This window comes from Leptodactylus fuscus, chromosome 2, assembly GCF_031893055.1.
Source record: "Leptodactylus fuscus isolate aLepFus1 chromosome 2, aLepFus1.hap2, whole genome shotgun sequence".
Lineage (NCBI taxonomy): Eukaryota > Metazoa > Chordata > Amphibia > Anura > Leptodactylidae > Leptodactylus > Leptodactylus fuscus.
This window is the reverse complement of record NC_134266.1, coordinates 277,141,586-277,169,148: the sequence shown is the minus strand read 5'-3', so window position 1 is coordinate 277,169,148 and position 27,563 is coordinate 277,141,586. Positions and strand designations below refer to the sequence as shown.

At 49.3% G+C, this 27,563-nt stretch overlaps 1 protein-coding gene across 1 annotated transcript; it reads left to right on the top strand.

The window, feature by feature from the left end:
- On the top strand, nucleotides 1-27,356 carry ATG16L2 (autophagy related 16 like 2). Its single transcript, XM_075266325.1, has 18 exons — nucleotides 1-160; nucleotides 6,984-7,080; nucleotides 7,593-7,683; nucleotides 9,922-9,995; nucleotides 10,893-11,135; nucleotides 11,657-11,722; nucleotides 12,741-12,839; nucleotides 15,150-15,212; nucleotides 15,532-15,634; nucleotides 16,131-16,236; nucleotides 16,601-16,671; nucleotides 17,407-17,475; nucleotides 17,735-17,855; nucleotides 20,151-20,256; nucleotides 20,458-20,607; nucleotides 20,687-20,734; nucleotides 26,025-26,126; nucleotides 27,000-27,356. Exons 1-18 carry the CDS (start codon nucleotides 34-36, stop codon nucleotides 27,091-27,093), a joined length of 1,830 nt encoding a protein of 609 aa, XP_075122426.1. The 5' UTR covers nucleotides 1-33; the 3' UTR covers nucleotides 27,094-27,356.
- The last annotated feature ends 207 nt before the right edge of the window (nucleotides 27,357-27,563 follow it).

The window sequence follows — 27,563 nt, the reverse complement described above, 5'->3', positions numbered from 1 at the left end:
GCCCCGCCCCCGTGTTGTGCTGTGCGGTGCGCTATGCAGGGTGCGGATCGCAGAGCCCGGGACACAGGAGGGAAAACCGCATGGAAACTGCACATCATCCGCCAGCTGCGGCACCGGGACCGCGCCCAGCACGGGAACTTCCAGGAGTTCATCCAGTCCTGTGAGTAGCGCCCCCTAGCGGGTGTCAGGGCAGGAGCCGGGGGTGCAGGTGTGGGGAGGCTGCTCAGTACTACCTGTCTATGCTCAGTACTACTTCCCTGTGTTATCTATGGCCAGGTGTTCTGTTTGTGATATTGCAGGTTCTGGTTTCCTCCTCTGGATCCAAAAAATGAAAAGCCAGTCCTGTTACTGAGCAGTCACCCACAGACTATAGTGGGGACCCCCGAAAACTGATCAGGACTTCTCTGCGTTATCAAGTGGAATCCGAGCGCTGGTGTGAACTCAGCCTTACCAAGTAGCCGTACAATATGCGGAGAGAAATGTCCTGTTACTCTTCTCTGATTGTGGGCAAAAACCCAGCGGACCCCTGTATAGCCGATGGTACTGGCTGGTGGCAGTAAGGTCTTATTCACACTCCGCACTGTAAGGGTGCATTCATACTGAGTAAACGCGCATGTATTTTTGCAAAATACACATGTAAAAATAAGACTCCCATTGACTTCAATGACATTTTACAGGCGTAAAAAAATATAATTGAAGTCAATGGGATAGCAAAATTTACAAGTGTAATTTTACTCTACGAAATAAGTTAGCGTTTACTTAGTGTGAACTTACCCTTATGCTTATTTTCAGGTCTTTGCTGCTTTAAAATATATATATATATATATATGTAAATATATATATTTAAATTTTTAATATTAAAGATATTTTCTCTGTTTTCTATCTTTTCCTGACTCTCTAATCTGTGAGGAGTACCCGGCCCCTCTGTCGCCGGGCCCCCTCTCCCCCGGCCCCTCAGTTGGTAGACCCCTCTCCCCCGGCCCCTCAGTTGCCGGGCCCCCTCTCCCCCGGCCCCTCAGTTGCCGGGCCCCCTCTCCCCCGGCCCCTCAGTTGCCGGGCCCCCTCTCCCCCAGCCCCTCTGTTGCCGGGCCCCCTCTCCCCCGGCCCCTCTGTTGCCGGGCCCCCTCTCCCCCGGACCCTCTGTTGCCGGGCCCCCCTCTCCCCCGGACCCTCTGTTGCCGGGCCCCCTCTCCCCCGGACCCTCAGTTGGTAGACCCCTCTCCCCCGGCCCCTCAGTTGGTAGACCCCTCTCCCCCGGCCCCTCTTTTGCCGGGCCCCCTCTCCTTCATCCCCGCCCCCACTTTTGCCTCTCCCCGTTTTTGCAGTTGCCGCTGCTCCCCATCTCCCCCTCTACCTCTAGTGGGCGCCTGCAGTCACTTGATATTTAGCTTTTCCTGGTTTCTGACATTCCCACACTTTTTTGTTTTCTATATGTAAATAAAGGGGAGGAGACAAGACAAGGAGGCGGAGTAATAATAAGGAAGAAAACCCTGCCATGTGCAGACAAACTAATATGTCTGAACATTCTCCAATTTGGTCTGAAGAATGAGAGCAGACTGGATGGACGACTTGTGTAGGACTGCAGATCCCAGCATGCACAGCGCTCCATTCTGCCATAGGGGGCATGCTGGGTATTGTAGTTCCACAGCCGCTTCTATCCCATACAATGAGCAGATGTTACTTTGTATCAGTATAGACCAGTCTGAGAGATCCAGTCCAGCACTGTATGGGTTAATGTGGCCCCCTCTGGGCTCAGGGTCAGTTTTTGTCTCCATGAAGCCTCCAGTCTGAGTCACCCCCGCCATGTGCCAGGATGAGGAAGCTGTGGTGGGCGTGGGGTGTATCGCTCTTAAAGGGACGCGACACGTCTAGCCTGCTTTACCTCCATTAATCTGCCCACATCAGTACAAGCTATTGCTCCCTGTTATCAGTCACTGCACTCCAGGGGTTAAATCCTAATTGGGGTCCAGCAGGCTTTGGCCGAGTGCTGTGGCTTTAGTGTCCATTCACACTGCGCAGTATATGGGGCGGCTCTCATACCTGCGCGGCATCGCCCTCTCAAGAGGAATTTAGGGATTTTTTGCCGGTGGGTGTGACCCTGAATGTTTGTCGGGGAATTTCACATTCTGCTGTTAGAGGGACAACTTGTGCGACAGTCCTGAGGTGTATAAACCCCCATACCCAGGACCCCCATAAATCACAGCCGCAGATGCCGCATCTTATCCTTCATAGTCTCTGTGTCCATCTGCCATATCCTAATGAATAGAATGCTAGAACTTCAGTGAAGACTGACACAGAGCCCTTGGCAAAAGGAGGAGATTTACTTGGCACCAGAAGGGTTACTGCCCAGCCTGGGGGTCATTGCAATGTCTGCACCAGTATGTACAGTGTGTGTGTGACAGTATCTGCTGTATCTAATCCTATCCTGTGTGATACTGTATACTGAGCTGTGTATCTAATCCTATCCTGTGTGATACTGTATACTGAGATGTGTATCTAATCCTATCCTGTGTGATACTGTATACTGAGCTGTGTATCTAATCCTATCCTGTGTGATACTGTATACTGAGCTGTGTATCTAATCCTATCCTGTGTGATACTGTATACTGAGCTGTGTATCTAATCCTATCCTGTGTGATACTGTATACTGAGCTGTGTATCTAATCCTATCCTGTGTGATACTGTATACTGAGCTGTGTATCTAATCCTATCCTGTGTGATACTGTATACTGAGCTGTATCTAATCCTATCCTGTGTGATACTGGATCAGGCATTGACTCATTGGACTACAGCCTTACAGCAGGTGGCGCTAGAGGATCGTCCTTCTCATATGTTTGGATACTTTTTCCCCAGAGGGGGGCACTGCAGCACCTATAGGGCTCCATATATACAGTCATGGCCAAAAGTTTTCAGAATGCTACAAATAGTAATTGTTACAAAGTCTACTGCTTCCGTTTTCCTAATGACAATTTGCAGATACTCCAGAATGTTATAAAGAGTGATCAGCTTAACAGCAATTACTTGCAAAGTCAATATTTGCCTAGAAAATGAACTTTATCCCCCAAAACACATTTCAACATCATTGCAGCCCTGCCTTAAAAGGACCAGCTAACATCGTTTCAGTGATTGCTCCAGTAACACAGGTGTGGGTGTTGATGAGGACAGGGCTGGAGATCAATCTGTCATGATTAAGTAAGAATGACACCACTGGACACTGTAAAAGGAGGCTGGTGCTTGGCATCATTGTTTCTCTTCTGTTAACCATGGTTATCTCTAAAGAAACACGTGCAGTCATCATTGCACTGCACAAAAATGGCCTAACAGGGAAGAGTATCGCAGCTAGAAAGATTGCACCTCAGTCAACAATCTATTGTATCATCAAGAACTTCAAGGAGAGAGGTTCCATTGTTGGCAAAAAGGCTCCAGGACGCCCAAGAAAGACCAGCAAGCGCCAGGACCGTCTCTTAAAAGTGTTTCAGCTGCGGGATCGGGCTACCAGCAGTGCAGAGCTTGCTCAGGAATGGCAGCAGGCAAGTGTGAGGGCATCTGCACGCACTGTGAGGCGGAGACTCTTGGAGCAAGGCCTGGTCTCAAGGAGGGCAGCAAAGAAGCCACTTCTCTCCAGAAAAAACATCAGGGACAGACTGATATTCTGCAAAAGGTACAGGGAGTGACTGCTGAGGACTGGGGTAAAGTCATTGTCTCTGATGAATCCCCTTTTCGATTGTTTGGGACATCTGGAAAACAGCTTATTGGGAGAAGATGAGGTGAGCGCTACCACCAGTCTTGTCTCATGCCAACTGTAAAGCATCCTGAAACCATTCATGTGTGGGGTGGCTTCTCAGCCAAGGGAATCGGCTCTCTCACAGTCTTGCCTAAAAACACAGCCATGAATAAAGAATGGTACCAGAATGTCCTCCAAGATCAACTTCTCCCAACCGTCCAAGAGCAGTTTGGCCACCAACAATGCCTTTTCCAGCATGATGGAGCACCTTGCCATAAAGCAAAGGGGAGAACTAAATGGCTCAGGGAACAAAACAGAGAGATTTTGGGTCCATGGCCTGGAAACTCCCCAGATCTTAATCCCATTGAGAACTTGTGGTCAATCATCAAGAGACGGGTGGACAAACAAAAACCTACAAATTCTGACAAAATGCAAGCATTGATTGTGCAAGAATGGACGGCTATCAGTCAGGATTTGGTCCAGGAGTTGATTGAGAACATGCCAGGGAGAATTGCAGAGGTCCTGAAGAAGAAGAAGGGGCAACACTGCAAATATTGCAACTCTGCAGTAACTCCTTCTATCTGTCACTATAAGCTTTTATTACTCAGAATATGATTGCAATTCTATTTCTGTATGTGATAAAAACATCTGACAAACACACAGAAACCAGAGGGAGCAGATCATGTGACAATAGAAGATTTGTGGCATTCTCAAAACTTTTGGCCATGACTGTATGTATTGGGGAGGTTGTATCCCAAGTAATGGAGGGAGAGACGGTTTTGGGACATTTTTGGCCTATCTTCATGGGTAAGGTCCCTTTAAGGCCAGCGGGGTGGGGGTGGGGTGACTGCAGCTTCATGCGGGGTCTTTATCTCCAGTAGGTTTCTGTTCAGTCTCCTCATATCTCGGTCTATGATATCTGCACCTGGGAAAGCTGGGTGATGAGCAGTATGGCCGCTGCCTGTCCTGTAGATTTGCTCCATGTGCTGAGCTTTGGTTCTGGCCTTGAACTTCTACTCACAGGCTGTAATATTGGGAGCCGGACAGTGAAGGGGCGGGGGAGGGATTGGGGGGGGGGGGTAGGATGTGGCAGCGTCCGGTTCACTCAGGGGTAAAGGTTGATTTTGGTTTCTGTATAACATATTAATGGTATGGGGGAGGGGGCTTTGCCTGTACATTGGCCCCTATAGAGTATATTGTGTCGCCCTCTATCTATGGAATCCAGTACACAGCTCATAGAAGCCATCACCCAGCTTTCCAAGGACTCTGCCTGGCATAAACATCTGTTATGTAATGTTATATCCTCCCCCTCCATGTGAGTGTATATGTGTCAGTCTATACTGCAGCTCTGTCATTCTATTCATGAGAAAGGAGAGTCTGCCTAGCAGGCTGTAAGATGCAGAAGGGCAGTCAGAGTGCGCCCCCTAGAGGATCCCCCAATACCCTGGTGCTGAGACTGTTCTAGATCTTCTGGACCATCAGTGGTTTGGGGCTAATCTCTGTATATTGTCTATGTTGCTCTCCTCCCTCCCGGCGCAAGAAGTATCCGACCTCTCTGGAGTATCCGACCTCTCTATATGTATCCGACCTCCTCTCTAGAAGTATCCGACCTCTCTATATGTATCCGACCTCCTCTCTAGAAGTATCCGACCTCTCCGAAAGTATCCGGCCTCTCCCGGAGTATCCGACCTCTCCCGGAGTATCCGACCTCTCCCGGAGTATCCGACCTCTCCCGGAGTATCCGACCTCTCTAGAAGTATCCGACCTCTCTAGAAGTATCCAACCTCTCTAGAAGTATCCGACCTCTCTAGAAGTATCCGACCTCTCTAGAAGTATCCGACCTCTCTAGAAGTATCCGACCTCTCTAGAAGTATCCGACCTCTCTAGAAGTATCCGACCTCTCTAGAAGTATCCGACCTCTCTAGAAGTATCCGACCTCTCTAGAAGTATCCGACCTCCTCTCTAGAAGTATCCGACCTCCTCTCTAGAAGTATCCGACCTCTCTAGAAGTATCCGACCTCTCTAGAAGTATCCGACCTCTCTAGAAGTATCCGACCTCTCTAGAAGTATCCGACCTCTCTAGAAGTATCCGACCTCTCTAGAAGTATCCGACCTCTCTAGAAGTATCCGACCTCTCCCAGAGTATCCGACCTCTCCCAGAGTATCCGACCTCTCCCAGAGTATCCGACCTCTCCCAGAGTATCCGACCTCTCCCAGAGTATCCGACCTCTCCCAGAGTATCCGACCTCTCCCAGAGTATCCGACCTCTCCCAGAGTATCCGACCTCTCCCAGAGTATCCGACCTCTCCCAGAGTATCCGACCTCTCCCAGAGTATCCGACCTCTCCCAGAGTATCCGACCTCTCCCAGAGTATCCGACCTCTCCCAGAGTATCCGACCTCTCCCAGAGTATCCGACCTCTCCCAGAGTATCCGACCTCTCCCAGAGTATCCGACCTCTCCCAGAGTATCCGACCTCTCCCAGAGTATCCGACCTCTCCCAGAGTATCCGACCTCTCCCAGAGTATCCGACCTCTCCCAGAGTATCCGACCTCTCCCAGAGTATCCGACCTCTCCCAGAGTATCCGACCTCTCCCAGAGTATCCGACCTCTCCCAGAGTATCCGACCTCTCCCAGAGTATCCGACCTCTCCCAGAGTATCCGACCTCTCCCAGAGTATCCGACCTCTCCCAGAGTATCCGACCTCTCCCAGAGTATCCGACCTCTCCCAGAGTATCCGACCTCTCCCAGAGTATCCGACCTCTCCCAGAGTATCCGACCTCTCCCAGAGTATCCGACCTCTCCCAGAGTATCCGACCTCTCCCAGAGTATCCGACCTCTCCCAGAGTATCCGACCTCTCCCAGAGTATCCGACCTCTCTGGAAGTATCTGACCTCTCTGGAAGTATCCGACCTTTCTAGATGTACCCGATCTCTCTAGAAGTATCCGACCTCTTTAGATGTATCCGACCTCTCCAGAAGTGTCTGATCTCTCCCGGAGTATCCGACCTCTCCAGAAGTGTCCGACTTCTCCAGAAGTGTCCGACCTCTCCAGAAGTATCCGGCCTCTCTAGAAGTATCCGACCTCTCCAGAAGTGTCCGACCTCTCTAGATGTATCCGACCTCTCCCGGAGTGTCCGACCTCTTCCGTAGTATCCGTCCTCTCCAGTATATCCGACCTCTCTAGATGTATCCGTCCTCTCCAGGATATCCGACATTCTGCTCGGAGTTTTGACTTTCTTATTATTTTTTTTTTTTCCAGACAATAAACTTCTAGAAAAATCTGTCTTCCTGAAGGACCTGACTGAAAAAATACAGACGGACCGGGCACAGTCACCAGGGAGCCACCATGCTGCTAGGTAGGTAGAGACGGGGCCCGAGGTGGGTGAGTGGCTGAGAAGTAGCCCCCGTGTAAATCCTGGGACAACCCCTTTAAGTCAATGTCTGTCCTCCATCACCCCCCTAACCTTGCTCTCTAGGGGCATTTATCACTTACACCTGGCCGCTCGGTGTCTGCGACAAGGGGGTGGAGCCTGTGTGTAAGGTCACGTCGTGCAGGTCATGTTACCACTCCTTCCGGGATTCCATAATCTGCCGCCTGAGGCGAGAATCTCCTCTCACCTCGATTGTACTTCATGAAAACAGATCTGGAAACTTTAATGTCCATTGTTCTGATCCTTTAATTGGTCATAATAACATCCACAACAGCAGTGTGAATGCCGCCTAAGCCTCTGCCAGTTTACGTGTGTGTATATTTGTTTGAAGGGAGTATGGGCTGCGTATCTAATCTTATGTGATACTGTCTGCTGTGTATCTAATCCAGTCACCCCTGGTGACCACACCTAAATTTGTCCATCTTTCCTCGCCTCAGGATCTCCCCGGAGGGGCTTCACATCGCTGGGTATAAAGACGCGGACACACTTCAGGAGGAGATCTCCGACCTCAGATGCAACAATGGAGAGGTAACTGCTGTGCTACGCCTGCTGCAGTGCCATGCGCTTGTGATCCGGGGTCACCTGAATATTTCTATTCCCACATTGTGACCCGGTAATCCCAATCCTAATCCCCTGGAGAGTTTGCAGACAGTTTGGGCCGATTTTGTCCGGCCCATGAATGTCTGAGCTGCCCAAATCATCAAGATGGCCGTTACTTATCAGGGTGACCTCGTGGTCCGGTGATCGGGACGATGTGAGAGATCAGGGCGGTCTCGGGGTGTGATGATTAGGATGGTGTAAGGGATCAGGGCGGTCTCGGTGTCTTACAATCTGGATGGTGTCAGTGATCAGGGCGCTCTGATGCCCGGGATGGTGTCAGTGATCAGGGCGCTCGGATGCCCGGGATGGTGTCAGTGATCAGGGCGCTCTTGCGGTCAGATGCCCGGGATGGTGTCAGTGATCAGGGCGCTCTGATGCCCGGGATGCTGTCAGTGATCAGGGCGCTCTGATGCCCGGGATGGTGTCAGTGGTCAGGGCGCTCTGATGATTGGGATGGTGTCAGTGATCAGGGCGCTCTGATGATTGGGATGGTGTCAGTGATCAGGGCGCTCTGATGCCCGGGATGGTGTCAGTGATCAGGGCGCTCGGATGATTGGGATGGTGTCAGTGATCAGGGCGCTCTGATGATCGGGATGGTGTCAGTGATCAGGGCGCTCTGATGATCGGGATGGTGTCAGTGATCAGGGTGCTCTGATGATCGGGATGGTGTCAGTGATCAGGGCGCTCTGATGATCGGGATGGTGTCAGTGATCAGGGCGCTCTGATGATCGGGATGGTGTCAGTGATCAGGGCGCTCTGATGCCCGGCATGGTGTCAGTGATCAGGGCGCTCTGATGCCCGGGATGGTGTCAGTGATCAGGGTGCTCTGATGCCCGGGATGGTGTCAGTGATCAGGGCGCTCTGATGATTGGGATGGTGTCAGTGATCAGGGCGCTCTGATGATCGGGATGGTGTCAGTGATCAGGGCGCTCTGATGATCGGGATGGTGTCAGTGATCAGGGCGCTCTGATGATTGGGATGGTGTCAGTGATCAGGGCGCTCTGATGCCCGGGATGGTGTCAGTGATCAGGGCGCTCTGATGCCCGGGATGGTGTCAGTGATCAGGGCGCTCTGATGATTGGGATGGTGTCAGTGATCAGGGCGCTCTGATGCCCGGGATGGTGTCAGTGATCAGGGCGCTCTGATGCCCGGGATGGTGTCAGTGATCAGGGCGCTCTGATGCCCGGGATGGTGTCAGTGATCAGGGCGCTCTGATGACCGGGATGGTGTCAGTGATCAGGGCGCTCTGATGCCCGGGATGGTGTCAGTGATCAGGACGCTCTGATGCCCGGGATGGTGTCAGTGATCAGGGCGCTCTTGCGGTCAGATGCCCGGGATGGTGTCAGTGGTCAGGGCGCTCTGATGATTGGGATGGTGTCAGTGATCAGGGCGCTCTGATGCCCGGGATGGTGTCAGTGGTCAGGGCGCTCTTGCAGTCAGATGCCCGGGATGCTGTCAGTGATCAAGGCGCTCTGATGATTGGGATGGTGTCAGTGATCAGGGCGCTCTGATGCCCGGGATGGTGTCAGTGATCAGGGCGCTCTGATGCCCGGGATGGTGTCAGTGATCAGGGCGCTCTGATGCCCGGGATGGTGTCAGTGATCAGGGCGCTCTGATGATTGGGATGGTGTCAGTGATCAGGGCGCTCTGATGCCCGGGATGGTGTCAGTGATCAGGGCGCTCTGATGATTGGGATGGTGTCAGTGATCAGGGCGCTCTGATGACCGGGATGGTGTCAGTGATCAGGGCGCTCTGATGCCCGGGATGGTGTCAGTGATCAGGGCGCTCTGATGCCCGGGATGGTGTCAGTGGTCAGGGCGCTCTTGCGGTCAGATGCCCGGGATGGTGTCAGTGGTCAGGGCGCTCTGATGATTGGGATGGTGTCAGTGATCAGGGCGCTCTGATGCCCGGGATGGTGTCAGTGGTCAGGGCGCTCTTGCGGTCAGATACCCGGGATGGTGTCAGTGATCAGGGCGCTCTGATGCCCGGGATGGTGTCAGTGATCAGGGTGCTCTGATGATTGGGATGGTGTCAGTGATCAGGGCGCTCTGATGATTGGGATGGTGTCAGTGATCAGGGCGCTCTGATTTATCGGGGTGATCTCGCGGTTTTGCGGTCCGTTGATCCGGCCCCTGTGTGTTAATCTCGGTGACCTTATATTTGCAGTTGGCCTACCAAGTCTGCGAGCTGAGTAAGAGGGTACAGGAGCGAGACGAGGAGCTGAAGACGCAGAAGTCCAGGTGCGGCTCCGTTGTCCGGGACACTGAGATACAAGGCGCTGTTTGCAGAGTGATCCTGCTATGGAGCTGCTTTGTCTGGGACACACCCGGCGCACATAATAGTTGGTTTAGGTTTTGCTTACATTGTGTTCAGTTCTCGATTCACATCTAAAGCTGCATTAGATTCTACGACTCATTTACACTGGTGACAGATCTCGTCAAACTACTCCGTGTGAATAAGCAACTGTGCAAGCAATGCCCTGCATGCAGCTCTAGATGTGACTGGAGTCAGTAACAAGTATAGACCAGGCCCCATAATGAACTTTTTACTGATCCCCCACCCCGCCCACATGGTGTAAAGACCCTCTCACGTAGTCCCCAAAGACTATGTTGTCTTTTATTGGGCCCCCACACACCATATACTGTAAGGTCCTGCAGGCGGAGGCAGCCGTGTGTCAGAGCGGGTTCCCCTAAGGTCTCGACCCTATATTAGCAATCTGGTTTCATTCTGCATCTGTTTATAGGAATGATCCCATTGCCCCCAACTCATTGCCTTGTCTATGAGCCTGAGCTGGCCCCTTCCATCACTAATCCATCCACCGTCCATCCAGCCATCACCCGTCCGTCAATCAATCCATCACCCGTCCATCCAGCCATCACTAATCCATCCAGCCATCACCCGTCCATCCAGCCATCACCCGTCCATCCATCCATCCATCACCCGTCCGTCAATCAATCCATCACTAATCCATCCAGCCATCACCAATCCATCCATCACCCGTCCATCCATCAATAATCCATCTATCCATCCATCACCCGTCCGTCCATCCATCCATCACCCATCCAGTCAGGGGCAGCATGGAGCGGGTGACTCAAGGACCGGCCATTCTTAAGTCTCCTTCCTTTGGTCTTCTGCAGCATCTCCTACCTCTCTGGCCTGGTGGAGGATCATAGACATCAGTGCCAATGTCTGGAGAATGAGGTGGTCCAAATGGTCTGCTCCAATGCTGACCTGAAGGAGGACTATGACCAGCTGCTGAGCCAGCGCCTCCTACTGGAGGGGCAGCTTCATGAGGCGGAGGAGGAGCAGCGCGAGCTCATCGAGGGTCTGACAAAGAAGAAAGCCATGGAGGCCGAGCAACAGAACAACATCAATGAGAGGTAGTAGCGGGGTCCTGGGTGTGGTCATGTGACGGAGGTCCTGAGTCTGGGGGTGTATGGGCATAGCTAACCTCATTGTATACTTGTATATCATGTATGTGACACCTCCTGGGGTCTTCCAGGGACTGGACATTACTTACCTGGTCCGGCTCCATCTGCTCCTTGTATTTAGTCACTTGTGCTATGGGATCCAGCTTCACTATACTGTCACCCCCATAGCGTAGGAACGGGGTGCAACAACCCAGGGGGCAGAGACTGGTTCTCATCACATAACCTGGAGTCGCAACCCACAAATGCCCGGGTCAGGTAAGTTTAATTTCAGGTCCCTGGATAACCCCCATTAAAGGGTTAAAGGGGTATTCTCATAGAGGGTTAGAGGACCTTTATACTGGACATAAGTTCAGGTCCTTAACCTAAGCTGTGGGAGCTCCAGTCCGAGGACCGCTCATGGCCGACTCCTCTATGGGGGCCCCCCGCCACGCTGGGCAGAGTTCCCACTCTTTTTCTGTTTTTTTGTACAGGAGGAAGGAGGAGATGTGGACGCTCCTGGTCAAAAAAGCCTTGCGCAAGACGGTCAGCGCCGAAGGGTGAGTGGCGACAAAATGGAATCCGTGTCCAGGAGGAAGTTATCCAGAATGAATCTTCAGATCCATCTAATATTTCACTGTAGTCACATCCAGAGCTGCATCCATAACCCTGGTGTTGGCTCAGGGTGACTCATCTTCGGCACAATGCAGCAGAGAGATTGCAGCTCTTGTTGCGTTTAGAGAAGTAATGCAGTTGGAATGTGAATGCAGCTTTGGATGGGACTGGAGTATAACGCTTTTAACTCTGGATCAGGTTGGATATTCTGAAGTTTTTTTGATGCTTTTTATTCTAGAATAGACTCAGGCGACTCCTCGCAGATCTACCTGTCAGTGATTTGGCCTCCCACCCTCCCGTCTGTATCGGTCACACTGTAAGGGCCTGGTTTGGCAGTTTTGCACCTGTGTGTCCAGCAGAGGTTTACAGACCTAACCCATAACTCATGTATACTGTATATAGTGCGGGGGAGGGGCTACCACTGCTGTCCGTGCACCCCCCTCCCCCCTTATCCACTGCTCCACAAGTCAGGAGGAAGAGGGTTTCTGGGGTCGGGCTATAATACCACAATGATGGTACTTTGCAGGATCGCCCCCTTGTGGTTTTGCAGTCGTAGTTCACCCCGAGGGAGGGTCAGTCTGAGAACCTCTGCTGTATGGTCACTGTGGGCCGATCATCTACAAACTGGAGGCTACAGATGGATGGCAAATGGGATAGGCAGTGATTGTCATACAGAGCTCCGACCTTATAGTCACTGGAGCGCCCCCTAAGGCAGAATATCTGGAAGATCAATATAAAGTATAGAGAATATGGACAACCCGAAAATCATAGACCAACATCTGCCCCACTTGTCAATGATGGCCGACTCTTCACTGATCACATGACGGGAATTATAACTGGTGGAGACAATAATCCTGTATATTTACTCACCGATGTCACACAAGAGGGTGCGGGGGATGGAATTAGGAATAAAGATCAGATTTATATCACAGGAGATTATTAGCACATTGTCTCTGGTTATAGAGATGTCCGTCATAGAAACTCCACTGACCTAAGTGACTGCAGCAGCATGGAGATGTCCGGGAGCCCCGAAATGGAGGAACCCTGCCCCAGGAAGACCAGGTGAGAAAGAGTATGACTAGTATACCGCAACCTTCTATGTACAAGAATATAACTACTATAATACTGCACCTATGTACAAGAATATAACTAGTATAATACTACTCCTATGTACAAGAATATAACTACTATAATACTGCTCCTATGTACAAGAATATAACTAGTATAATACTACTCCTATGTACAAGAATATAACTACTATAATACTGCTCCTATGTACAAGAATATAACTACTATAATACTACTCCTATGTACAAGAATATAACTACTATAATACTGCTCCTATGTACAAGAATATAACTACTATAATACTACTCCTATGTACAAGAATATAACTACTATAATACTACTCCTATGTACAAGAATATAACTACTATAATACTACTCCTATGTACAAGAATATAGCTACTATAATACTGCCGCCTATGTACAAGAATATAACTACTATAATACTACACCTATGTACAAGAATATAACTACTATAATACTACTCCTATGTACAAGAATATAACTACTATAATACTACTCCTATGTACAAGAATATAACTACTATAATACTACCTCCTATGTACAAGAATATAACTACTATAATACTACACCTATGTACAAGAATATAACTACTATAATACTACTCCTATGTACAAGAATATAACTACTATAATACTGCTCCTATGTACAAGAATATAACTACTATAATACTACTCCTATGTACAAGAATATAACTACTATAACACTGCTCCTATATACAAGAATATAACTACTATAATACTACTCCTATGTACAAGAATATAACTACTATAATACTACTCCTATGTACAAGAATATAACTACTATAATACTACTCCTATGTACAAGAATATAACTACTATAATACTGCCCCCTATGTACAAGAATATAACTACTATAATACTGCTCCTATGTACAAGAATATAACTACTATAATACTGCTCCTATGTACAAGAATATAACTACTATAATACTGCTCCTATGTACAAGAATATAACTACTATAATACTACTCCTATGTACAAGAATATAACTACTATAATACTACTCCTATGTACAAGAATATAACTACTATAATACTACTCCTATGTACAAGAATATGACTACTATAATACTACTCCTATGTACAAGAATATAACTACTATAATACTACTCCTATATACAAGAATATAACTACTATAATACTACCTCCTATGTACAAGAATATAACTACTATAATACTACTCCTATGCACAAGAATATAACTACTATAATACTACTCCTATGTACAAGAATATAACTACTATAATACTACTCCTATGTACAAGAATATAACTACTATAATACTACCTCCTATGTACAAGAATATAACTACTATAATACTGCTCCTATGTACAAGAATATAACTACTATAATACTGCTCCTATGTATAAGAATATAACTACTATAATACTACCTCCTATGTACAAGAATATAACTACTATAATACTGCTCCTATGTACAAGAATATAACTACTATAATACTACTCCTATGTACAAGAATATAACTACTATAATACTACTCCTATGTACAAGAATATAACTACTATAATACTACTCCTATGTACAAGAATATAACTACTATAATACTGCTCCTATGTACAAGAATATAACTACTATAATACTGCTCCTATGTACAAGAATATAACTACTATAATACTACTCCTATGTACAAGAATATAACTACTATAATACTGCTCCTATGTACAAGAATATAACTACTATAATACTGCTCCTATGTACAAGAATATAACTACTATAATACTGCTCCTATGTACAAGAATATAACTACTATAATACTGCTCCTATGTACAAGAATATAACTACTATAATACTACTCCTATGTACAAGAATATAACTACTATAATACTGCTCCTATGTACAAGAATATAACTACTATAATACTACTCCTATGTACAAGAATATATCTACTATAATACTGCTCCTATGTACAAGAATATAACTACTATAATACTGCTCCTATGTACAAGAATATAACTACTATAATACTGCTCCTATGTACAAGAATATAACTACTATAGTACTGCTCCTATGTACAAGAATATAACTACTATAATACTGCTCCTATGTACAAGAATATAACTACTATAATACTGCTCCTATGTACAAGAATATAACTACTATAATACTGCTGCTATGTATAAGAATATAACTACTATAATACTGCTCCTATGTATAAGAATATAACTACTATAATACTGCCCCCTATAGATGAGTACTTGCTCGGTATACCTATATATAATGTATACCCCTCTGCTTTGTGTTTCAGGTCTCAGTCTATGATTGCTTTAGGTCCTTCAAGATTCATGGGTGCCTTAAGAAGTTTATTTGAGTGAGTGCAGTCTGTGTATTACTGTACAGTGTGTATATGTATACAGGCTAGCGGTATACACTATACATGGTACTTGTTTTCTTTACACTTGCCCTTTCTTGTAGAATCTACTGCTCTATCAGTGTCTCACAGGTTGATGGTTCGGTGTGTGTGTGTGTGTGTGTGTGTGGGGCTCCTTGTATTACTTCTGGCTTTGACCCTCCATTGCTTGGTTGCCCTATTGGGGTGCGCTGAGGAGGTCCTGGGGGTGGACAATGACCCCTCTATATATGGAGGAGATCGGGGCTCCGGTGTCTTATCTTTGTCTCTCTGTTCTTAGTTTTCGGAAGCCACAGGACATGTGCAGTGTGGATGATGAGTGGTACCATGCCTCCTCCGTGTGTGTCATCTGCTGCCCACCCAAGAGAGCCCTGTATAGTAAGGTAAGACCCCCCCCCCCACCCCACCCTGCCATGTATAGATGCTATACGTCACTGTATGTTCATCCGATCCTGTAGTGGTTGAGTTGATCTGAAAGATCACCATTATTAACCATTTCTTGCCACTGGCTGAAGGGTCCTTCCCTCTATATAGGGGATTCCTGGTGAAGATGACCCCTGTCCGTGTTTAGTCTAAGGACCTTTGGACATCAGGGAGGCGGGTCCACCATCTGATTGGCTGCAGCGCCTGTGATCACATGGTCCATCTCCTTGTATATATTATGGATATTTGTATTGGATACATTTGTAGCTCTGTGATCTGATACATTGTAACACACCAGCAGATAGATCTGTGCAGCCGCTTCTGATGTGTTGAGCTTTGGACTAAATCCAATTGTAACAGACCCCCAGCTGTGAGCAGGACGAGCTGTATACAGGGTGAATGCCTTTGTAGAGGAGATCTTGTTCTATGAGGTCTCTTTATATTGTTTTGTTTCAGGAGATTCACGACTCTGAAATTCACGCCGTCAAGTTTAGTCCTAAATCCAAGATGGTGGCCACCGGAGGGGCGGACCGGGTGGTCAAGATCTGGGACATTGTTGGAGGTGAGGATCATTGTACAAGAGGAAGCATCTCCTACTGTAGTCAGGGCTCTGCCAGGAGGTGTAATAGGAGGGGCAGAGCGGACGGTGAAGCTCTTGGGTAATGCTGAGGTGAGACTGGTCATTGCTACAGGCTGCTAAACACTGGGCGAAGTCAGGGCTCTGCCAGGAGGTGTAATAGGAGGGACAGGCTCAGTATAATACAGCAATGACACCTGACTTACCCTGTGACTCTGGGCTGACCCCGGGCCATCAGGAGTTATTGGAGATGCCCCTCGAGTCTGTATCAGAACAAATATCACATTTTCTATTTATTGCAACTTTTTTGTGTTTTTTTTCCATATTTATATTTTTCCCTCCTCTGTAGGGCAGCTTCATTGCCAACAGGTGTTACAGGGGTGCAATGGAGGAATCACTAGTATCGAATTTGACCCCTCGGTACGTAGAGCTTATAGACTATGTAAACTGTTCTTCTGTTATCAGCCTATGTGGACTCAGCGCCAAAAGTATGTGAACCCCTCCTAAATAATGAAAGTAATTGGAATAACATGATTGACAACAAGAACATACGGAGGGGTGCACATACTTATAGTAATGTGCTGTTCCTCTGTTGTCCTGTAGGGGGCAGTAGAGCACTCTGTGTATTATGTTATATCCTGTAGGGGGCAGTAGAGCACTCTGTGTATTATGTTATATCCTGTAGGGGGCAGTAGAGCACTCTGTGTATTATGTTATATCCTGTAGGGGGCAGTAGAGCACTCTGTGTATTATGTTATATCCTGTATGGGGCAGTAGAGCACTCTGTGTATTATGTTATATCCTGTAGGGGGCAGTAGAGCACTCTGTGTATTATGTTATATCCTGTATGGGGCAGTAGAGCACTCTGTGTATTATGTTATATCCTGTAGGGGGCAGCAGAGCACTCTGTGTATTATGTTATATCCTGTAGGGGGCAGCAGAGCACTCTGTGTATTATGTTATATCCTGTAGGGGGCAGCAGAGCACTCTGTGTATTATGTTATATCCTGTAGGGGGCAGCAGAGCACTCTGTGTATTATGTTATATCCTGTAGGGGGCAGCAGAGCACTCTGTGTATCTTCTCCTGTCCTGGGCACAGTCTATGTGATGAGGTTTTGGGGGTCACCTTGTCTGACAGTCCCTGTGTATTTTCAGGGGGTGCAGGTCCTGGCCGCCTCGTTCGATGGATCGGCTCATCTGTGGAAACTGGACAGTAAATCCAGCGTACGTGTCTAGTCGCTCGCGGTGCGGAGGTCTAATCTGTCCTGACCCGGGGTCTGCGCAGGTTGTTACATTGTATCAGTGCAGGACAAGGATCAGTCTGGATACAACTGTAACAAACCCTCAGCTGTGAGAAGAATTAGATGGAAGTGACTGAAGGAGGGATCTAGTAGGGGCTGACCTGCGATGATCGGCTTATACGGGGTCGGGGTTTGGGCCATGTCGATGTTATTGACCAGTGAATCCTTCTCTTCCCCTCCAGGATAAGATGACCGGACACACAGGGAAGGTCACGGCCGCCAGGTTCAAGATGTCTACCTACCGAGCGGTCACCTGCAGCATGGACAGGACCATCAGGGAGTGGGATCTGCCGAAAGCTGCCTGTAGGTGACGGACATTCCCCTACTGAGACCGCCGGGGTGGGGCCGAGGGGGATAACATAACATATGGCCATCACCTGGGGTACAGCTCACACTGATATACCCTGAGAACCTGGTGCTGATCACATGACCTGTATATATGTATACCTGCAGCCCCCTGGTGCTGATCACATGACCTGTATATATGTATACCTGCAGCCCCCTGGTGCTGATCACATGACCTGTATATATGTATACCTGCAGCCCCCTGGTGCTGATCACATGACCTGTATATAAGTATACCTGCGGCCCCTGGTGCTGATCACATGACCTGTATATCCATGTATCTTCCCTGTGTTCAGGGCCATATCCCATTCCCCTGTTCACATTTGGCTGTTAACTAGACAGGTTCTGTGCCTGTGTTCCTGGGAAAGCTTGGGAGTGTATTGTGGCCCCCGCGGTGTGTATTGTGGTCTTCGGGGTGTGTATTGCCCCTGGTGTGTGTATTGTGGCCCCCGGGATGTGTACTGTGGCCCCCGGCGTGTGTATTGTGGCCCCCCGGCGTGTGTATTGTGGCCCCTGGGATGTGTATTGTGGCCCCCTGTGGTGTGTATTGTGGCCCCTGGTGTGTGTATTGTACCCCCCCGGAGTGTGTATTGTACCCCCCCGGAGTGTGTATTGTACCCCCCCGGAGTGTGTATTGTGGCCCCCTGTGGTGTGTATTGTGGCCCCCTGTGGTGTGTATTGTGGCCCCCTGTGGTGTGTATTGTGGCCCCTGGTGTGTGTATTGTGGCCCCCGGGGTGTGTATTGTGGCCCCTGGGATGTGTATTGTGGCCCCCGGGGTGTGTATTGTGGCCCCCGGGATGTGTACTGTGGCCCCTGAGGTGTGTACTGTGCCCCCGGGGTGTGTATTGTGGTCCCCGGGTGTGTATTGTGGCCCCCGGGGTGTGTATTGTGGCCCCTGGGGTGTGTATTGTGGCCCCTGGGGTGTGTATTGTGGCCCCTGGGGTGTGTATTGTGGCCCCCGGGGTGTGTATTGTGGCCCCCGGGTTGTGTATTGTGGCCCCCGCGGTGTGTATTGTGGCCCCCGGGTTGTGTATTGTGGCCCCCGGGTTGTGTATTGTGGCCCCCGGGTTGTGTATTGTGGCCCCCGGGGTGTGTATTGTGGCCCCCGGTGTGTGTATTGTGGCCCCCGGTGTGTGTATTGTGGCCCCTGGTGTGTGTATTGTGGCCCCTGGTGTGTGTATTGTGGCCCCTGGTGTGTGTATTGTGGCCCCTGGTGTGTATTGTGGCCCCTGGTGTGTATTGTGGCCCCCTGTGGTGTGTATTGTGGCCCCCGGGGTGTGTATTGTGGCCCCCGGGGTGTGTATTGTGGCCCCTGGGATGTGTATTGTGGCCCCCGGGGTGTGTATTGTGGCCCCCGGGATGTGTACTGTGGCCCCCGGGATGTGTACTGTGGCCCCTGAGGTGTGTACTGTGCCCCCGGGGTGTGTATTGTGGTCCCCGGGTGTGTATTGTGGCCCCCGGGATGTGTACTGTGGCCCCCGGGGTGTGTATTGTGGCCCCCGGGGTGTGTATTGTGGCCCCCGGGGTGTGTATTGTGGCCCCTGGGGTGTGTATTGTGGCCCCCGGGTTGTGTATTGTGGCCCCCGGGTTGTGTATTGTGGCCCCCGCGGTAGGTATTGTGGCCCCCGCGGTGTGTATTGTGGCCCCCGGGTTGTGTATTGTGGCCCCCGGGGTGTGTATTGTGGCCCCCGGTGTGTGTATTGTGGCCCCCGGTGTGTGTATTGTGGCCCCTGGTGTGTGTATTGTGGCCCCTGGTGTGTATTGTGGCCCCTGGGGTGTGTATTGTGGCCCCTGGGGTGTGTATTATGGCCCCCGGGGTGTGTATTGTGGCCCCTGGTGTGTGTACTGTGGCCCCCGGGGTATGTACTGTGGCCCCCGGGGTGTGTATTGTGGCCCCTGGTGTGTGTACTGTGGCCCCCGGGGTATGTACTGTGGCCCCCGGGGTGTGTATTATGGCCCCCGGGGTCTGTACTGTGGTGCTGATGATGACTTTGCTCTTTACTTTGTAGCTGCCCCTCATTCCGGACGCAGGTAAGCCCCGGCCGCAGGCGCCGCCGTGTCTCTTGTCTTGTTACATTGTATCGCTGGTTTCAATCATGAGACATTGTATCATCGGTGTGGTCATGGTTCCCAGAATCCTATATATGAAGCTGATAGTGACTTCTATATAGGGCTACTCACAGTCTATACAGACTCCTCCTCCATATTTTGCTCGCTGGCTCCCCCCTGACGCCTGTGGTCGCCTCCTGCAGGTATACGGTGTATCTCGGTGCCCTCGTACTGCAGCGACGTCGTCTGCTCCGACTCCTACATGATCAGCGGGCACCACGACAAGAAGATCCGCTTCTGGGACAGCAGGTAATGGCGGTCACGTCGCCGAGTACATCGCACTAGTCACCTCCAGAGCTGCTAGCCTGCAAACTGGACTGTGAATGCAGCTTTGGATGTGACTGGAGTTTGTGCTATGTCTGATACTCCACTACTGACGGGCCCCAGTGATGGCGGATTCCAGGAATATTCGGCAGTTTTCAGGTTTCTTTGTCCCGTCCGGTTTTGCAGGTGTCGTCTTTGTGTCCGGGAGGTGACGCTGGAGGAGAAGGTGACCTCGCTGTACATGGAGCAGGAACAGACGCAACTTCTCAGCTGCTCCCGGGACGACGCTCTCAGTCTGCTGGACCTGCGGATGGGGAGCGTGCGAATGGTGTTCAGGTATCGTCTGCGGACCCCCCATGTGTGATGTCACCACCTATAAGACCCGTCCTAATGGGGTGTCCCCGTCTTTACACAGGGCCGACGGCTTCAAATGTGGCTGCAACTGGACCAAGGCGATACTGAGGTGAGCTCTGCGCAGCACAAGGGGGCGCTAGAGAGGAGTATGGGGGGGGGGGGGTCACATGACTGCAGGTGGGTGTTGAGCATTAAGTACATCATGAGCTCTCATGGGTGACCACCCAGCTTTCCCAGGTACCTAAACAGCCAATCAGGGGGGGGGGGGGGGGGGCTCGGAAGGATTGCTCTAGAGCAGTGATGGCGAACCTATGGCACGCGTGCGGTCGCCCGGATCGCTCACCAACAGGGAATTCGGTACAGGATTCCCCGTTGATGAGCGATCACTGCCTTCAGTTGTATGTGCAAATGCACATACAACTGAAAGCTATCAGGGTAGGCCGCGGATCGCGCGACCGCGGCCTACACTGGCTGCAGAGTTTGACCTCTGCCCCGACGCGGGCGCGATGACGTCATCAGCGCCGCCAGTGACAAGAAGGTGGATGCCGGCGGCTCTTCAGGGGTGAGTATGAGAGTGGCTCACTGTGTATATGATGTTGGGGGGAGCGCTTATAATACTTGGTGGGGTGTATGATACTGGGGGGGAGTGTATAATACTGGGGGGCTTATAATACTGGGTGGGGTGTATAATACTGGGGGGAGTGTATAATACTGGGGGGGCTTATAATACTGGGTGGGGTGTATAATACTGGGGGGGCTTATAATACTGGGTGGGGTGTATAATACTGGGGGGAGTGTATAATACTGGGGGGAGTGTATAATACTGGGGGGGCTTATAATACTGGGGGGAGTGTATAATACTGGGGGGAGTGTATAATACTGGGGGGAGTGTATAATACTGAGGGGGCTTATAATACTGGGTGGGGTGTATAATACTGGGGGGAGTGTATAATACTGGGGGGAGTGTATAATACTGGGGGGAGTGTATAATACTGGGTGGGGTGTATAATACTGGGGGGAGTGTATAATACTGGGGGGAGTGTATAATACTGGGGGGAGTGTATAATACTGGGGGGAGTGTATAATACTGGGGGGAGTGTATAATACTGAGGGGAGTGTATAATACTGAGGGGGCTTATAATACTGGGGGGAGTGTATAATACTGGGGGGGCTTATAATACTGGGTGGGGTGTATAATACTGGGGGGGGGCTTATAATACTGGGTGGGGTGTATAATACTGGGGGGGAGTGTATAATACTGAGGGGGAGTGTATAATACTGGGGGGGCTTATAATACTGGGTGGGGTGTATAATACTGGGGGGGCTTATAATACTGGGTGGGGTGTATAATACTGGGGGGAGTGTATAATACTGGGGGGAGTGTATAATACTGGGGGGAGTGTATAATACTGGGGGGGCTTATAATACTGGGGGGAGTGTATAATACTGGGGGAGTGTATAATACTGGGGGGAGTGTATAATACTGGGGGGAGTGTATAATACTGGGGGGAGTGTATAATACTGGGGGGAGTGTATAATACTGAGGGGGCTTATAATACTGGGTGGGGTGTATAATACTGGGGGGAGTGTATAATACTGGGGGGAGTGTATAATACTGGGGGGAGTGTATAATACTGGGTGGGGTGTATAATACTGGGGGGAGTGTATAATACTGGGGGGAGTGTATAATACTGGGGGGAGTGTATAATACTGGGGGGAGTGTATAATACTGGGGGGGCTTATAATACTGGGGGGAGTGTATAATACTGAGGGGAGTGTATAATACTGAGGGGGCTTATAATACTGGGGGGAGTGTATAATACTGGGGGGGCTTATAATACTGGGTGGGGTGTATAATACTGGGGGGGGCTTATAATACTGGGTGGGGTGTATAATACTGGGGGGAGTGTATAATACTGGGGGGAGTGTATAATACTGGGTGGGGTGTATAATACTGGGGGGAGTGTATAATACTGGGGGGAGTGTATAATACTGGGTGGGGTGTATAATACTGGGGGTAGTGTATAATACTGGGGGGAGTGTATAATACTGGGGGGAGTGTATAATACTGAGGGGGCTTATAATACTGGGGGGAGTGTATAATACTGGGGGGGCTTATAATACTGGGGGGAGTGTATAATACTGAGGGGGCTTATAATACTGGGGGGAGTGTATAATACTGGGGGGAGTGTATAATACTGGGTGGGGTGTATAATACTGGGGGGAGTGTATAATACTGGGGGGAGTGTATAATACTGGGGGGAGTGTATAATACTGGGGGGAGTGTATAATACTGGGGGGAGTGTATAATACTGAGGGGGCTTATAATACTGGGGGGAGTGTATAATACTGGGGGGGCTTATAATACTGGGGGTAGTGTATAATACTGGGTGGGGTGTATAATACTGGGGGTAGTGTATAATACTGGGGGGAGTGTATAATACTGGGGGGAGTGTATAATACTGGGGGGAGTGTATAATACTGGGGGGGCTTATAATACTGGGGGGAGTGTATAATACTGGGGGGGGCTTATAATACTGGGGGGAGTGTATAATACTGGGGGGGCTTATAATACTGGGTGGGGTGTATAATACTGGGGGGGAGTGTATAATACTGGGGGGAGTGTATAATACTGGGGGGGCTTATAATACTGGGTGGGGTGTATAATACTGAGGGGGAGTGTATAATACTGGGTGGGGTGTATAATACTGGGGGGGAGTGTATAATACTGGGGGGAGTGTATAATACTGAGGGGGCTTATAATACTGGGGGGAGTGTATAATACTGGGGGGGCTTATAATACTGGGGGGAGTGTATAATACTGGGGGGGCTTATAATACTGGGGGGAGTGTATAATACTGAGGGGGCTTATAATACTGGGAGGAGTGTATAATACTGGGGGGAGTGTATAATACTGGGGGGGCGTATAATACTGGGGGGAGTGTATAATACTGGGGGGAGTGTATAATACTGGGGGGCTTATAATACTGGGGGGAGTGTATAATACTGGGGGGAGTGTATAATACTGAGGGGGCTTATAATACTGGGTGGGGTGTATAATACTGGGGGGAGTGTATAATACTGGGGGGAGTGTATAATACTGGGGGGGCGTATAATACTGAGGGGGCTTATAATACTGGGGGGAGTGTATAATACTGGGGGGAGTGTATAATACTGGGGGGGCTTATAATACTGGGGGGAGTGTATAATACTGAGGGGGCTTATAATACTGGGGGGAGTGTATAATACTGGGGGGAGTGTATAATACTGGGGGGGCTTATAATCCTGGGGGGAGTGTATAATACTGGGGGGAGTGTATAATACTGGGGGGGCTTATAATACTGGGTGGAGTGTATAATACTGGGGGGGCTTATAATACTGGGGGGAGTGTATAATACTGAGGGGGCTTATAATACTGGGGGGAGTGTATAATACTGGGGGGGCTTATAATACTGGGGGGAGTGTATAATACTGGGGGGGCTTATAATACTGGGGGGAGTGTATAATACTGGGGGGGCTTATAATACTGGGGGTAGTGTATAATACTGGGGGGGTGTATAATACTGGGAGGAGTGTATAATACTGGGGGGAGTGTATAATACTGGGGGGAGTGTATAATACTGGGGGGGTGTATAATACTGGGGGGAGTGTATAATACTGGGGGGAGTGTATAATACTGGGTGGGGTGTATAATACTGGGGGGAGTGTATAATACTGAGGAGAGTGTATAATACTGGGGGGAGTGTATAATACTGGGGGGGCTTATAATACTGGGGGGAGTGTATAATACTGGGGGGAGTGTATAATACTGGGTGGGGTGTATAATACTGAGGGGGCTTATAATACTGGGGGGAGTGTATAATACTGGGGGGGCTTATAATACTGGGTGGGGTGTATAATACTGGGGGGAGTGTATAATACTGGGGGGAGTGTATAATACTGGGGGGGCTTATAATACTGGGGGGAGTGTATAATACTGGGTGGGGTGTATAATACTGGGGGGAGTGTATAATACTGGGGGGAGTGTATAATACTGGGGGGAGTGTATAATACTGGGGGGGCTTATAATACTGGGGGGAGTGTATAATACTGGGGGGAGTGTATAATACTGGGGGGGCTTATAATACTGGGGGGAGTGTATAATACTGAGGGGGCTTATAATACTGGGGGGAGTGTATAATACTGGGGGGGCTTATAATACTGGGTGGAGTGTATAATACTGGGGGGGCTTATAATACTGGGTGGGGTGTATAATACTGGGGGGAGTGTATAATACTGGGGGGAGTGTATAATACTGAGGGGGCTTATAATACTGGGGGGAGTGTATAATACTGGGGGGGCTTATAATACTGGGGGGAGTGTATAATACTGGGGGGGCTTATAATACTGGGGTGGCTTATAATACTGGGGGGGCTTATAATACTGGGGGGAGTGTATAATACTGGGGGGGCTTATAATACTGGGGGGAGTGTATAATACTGGGGGGAGTGTATAATACTGAGGGGGCTTATAATACTGGGGGGAGTGTATAATACTGGGGGGGCTTATAATACTGGGGGGAGTGTATAATACTGGGGGGGCTTATAATACTGGGGTGGCTTATAATACTGGGGGGTGTACTAAAGAGCATATAATACTGGGGGGAGTGTATAATACTGGGGGGAGTGTATAATACTGGGTGGGGTGTATAATACTGGGGGGAGTGTATAATACTGAGGGGGCTTATAATACTGGGGGGAGTGTATAATACTGGGGGGGCTTATAATACTGGGGGGGCTTATAATACTGGGGGGTGTACTAAAGAGCATATAATACTGGTGGGGGGGCTATTTATAAGCACACAATACTGTGTGTGGATGCCACTGTGGAGCATATAATCCTGGGGGGGGGGGGACACCTACTGCGGAGCATATAACACTGGGGGGCTACTGTGGTACTGTGGAGAATATAATATTGTGTGGTGGGCCCACTGCAGAGCATATAATACTGTCTGGGGTCCCCTCACTATTTATATCACACAGTATCTGTTTTATAGCAGACGTGATATTAGTCCAGGATGTAAGAATATTACACGGTAACTATAAAACAGATCCTGTGCGATGTAAATAGTGAAAATTAATTGTTCAAAGTCCCAAATGCCGAGACCTTTACATTTCAGTACAACGTTGTTTGTATTATTGAAAGCTCTGTAAAGCCCCACATGACTGTAATTTTTGGTCAGTAACTGTCCGCAATTGTGGATCCGCATAGTATTAAGTCTATATTGTCGTGTTGGCACTCCGCGAAAATTTTGTGGGTTTTGGGTTGCAGTTTGGGCACTCGGTCTCTAAAAGGTTCGCCATCACTGCTCTAGAGTCTACATTGGAGTGCACTGACTTTTAACCCCTTTGTGGCCACAGCCCAGATACCAGTTACAGTATGGCCGGCTCATCTGACGGGACGATCTTCATCTGGAACACGCGGACGGGGCTTCTAGAGCGCAGCCTGGCCGGAGAGCACAGGTGAGCAGCGGCAGCCATGATCCCTTTACCGTGTTTTATCCTCCAATCACATCAAGAGCTGCATTCAGAATCTCCCAGTATATACTGCAGGGCTTATAGGGCAGTGCATTCTGGGAAATGTGGGGGCTTCTATATGTTATATAGCCCTGAAGTGGCTGATAACAGAGAACAGCAGATCATAAGGACAATAGATGAGGACTGGGGGGGGTTAGTCTGCTGCAGAACCTCTTGTCACCACCAGAGTGCGCTGCAGGGAAACTAATGGAAAATTGATGCATAGGATTACTGGAATCTATGTGTCCATCTATGTGTGTGTGTGTATATATATATATATATATATATATATATATATATATATATATATATGTCTACCTGCACCCTCCACTAGGGGGAGCCCCTGTGTATAGATTCCTAAATCCACCACTAGAGGGAGCTCACTCCATACAGATAGCGGGATCTTCCTGGGCCGTCTGTTCTATGGCTGTATACATGTATCCTACCTGATAACCACATTATGGCTGCAGCACATTTTGCCTTTGTCTCTTAGGCCATGGCCATCTACACTAGTCTGCCCCTCCCCTATCCATCATTACTACTACTGGTATCTACTTCTGCCAGGAGTGACTGTACAATAGCATAGAAAAGCCCAAGTGACCATAATATAGGAGCCCCGGGGGCAGTCAGCTGCAAATATATGAAATGGCTGATATTATACCCTGGAGATCTTCAGGGTCTTAACCCTTTGTGCTCATACTCTGTGTATAATGAGACCGTACATGGTGACTGTGAATGTCAGACGCATTGTCCCCCAGCAGCACAGAGGATTTCAGCATCGGCTACTATCACAGGTTCTCTGTTTTTCCCCCCCTGCAGTGCCTCCGTGAACGCCGTGGCCTGGTCAATGTCCGGAGATTACGTGGTCAGTGTGGACCGAGCGAAGAAGGCCGTAGTGTGGAGCGAATACTGACAAGGGAATCATGGCGGACGTGTAGTGGGCGGAGTCGTAACGCGGGACGTGACCCTTTAAACCTCGACCCGGCCCAAACGGATCCACAGTTACTGTAAAGGGGGATTCGCCACGTCCGGCCGCCATATGTAGCAGAGCTGAATGGTTCCATGGGACTGCAGCCTTCCGTTATGTCCATAGAAGTGTCCAGTGGGTGGAGCTATGACACCCGCCATCTTGACTCTGTTGCCCCTGTATATACAGCGCTAGCCCTTCCTCCACCCGGTCCGGTCTCCGCCGTGCGGGGAAGGGGAGCGCGTTATCTGCACTTTAATATTTCTATAAAGTTCTTCTTTGTATCATTGAATGTCGGCTGATTGATTGATTGTTCCGTACAAGCTGCAGAGATTCCTCTAGTCACATCCAAAGCTGCATTCCCAGTTCTTCCGTTTTCCTGTCCATTCTTGGCTGTATCGGGGTGTGTAGTGAGT

Excerpts from the sequence above, each read along its gene's own strand:
- ATG16L2 (XM_075266325.1), top strand. The coding sequence starts at position 34 with ATGCAGGGTGCGGATCGCAGAGCCCGGGACACAGGAGGGAAAACCGCA. Across the intron at positions 15,213-15,531 it reads GCCTTAAGAAGTTTATTTGA|TTTTCGGAAGCCACAGGACA; the intron begins GTGAGTGCAGTC and ends CTCTGTTCTTAG. Across the intron at positions 20,257-20,457 it reads ATCCGCTTCTGGGACAGCAG|GTGTCGTCTTTGTGTCCGGG; the intron begins GTAATGGCGGTC and ends CCGGTTTTGCAG.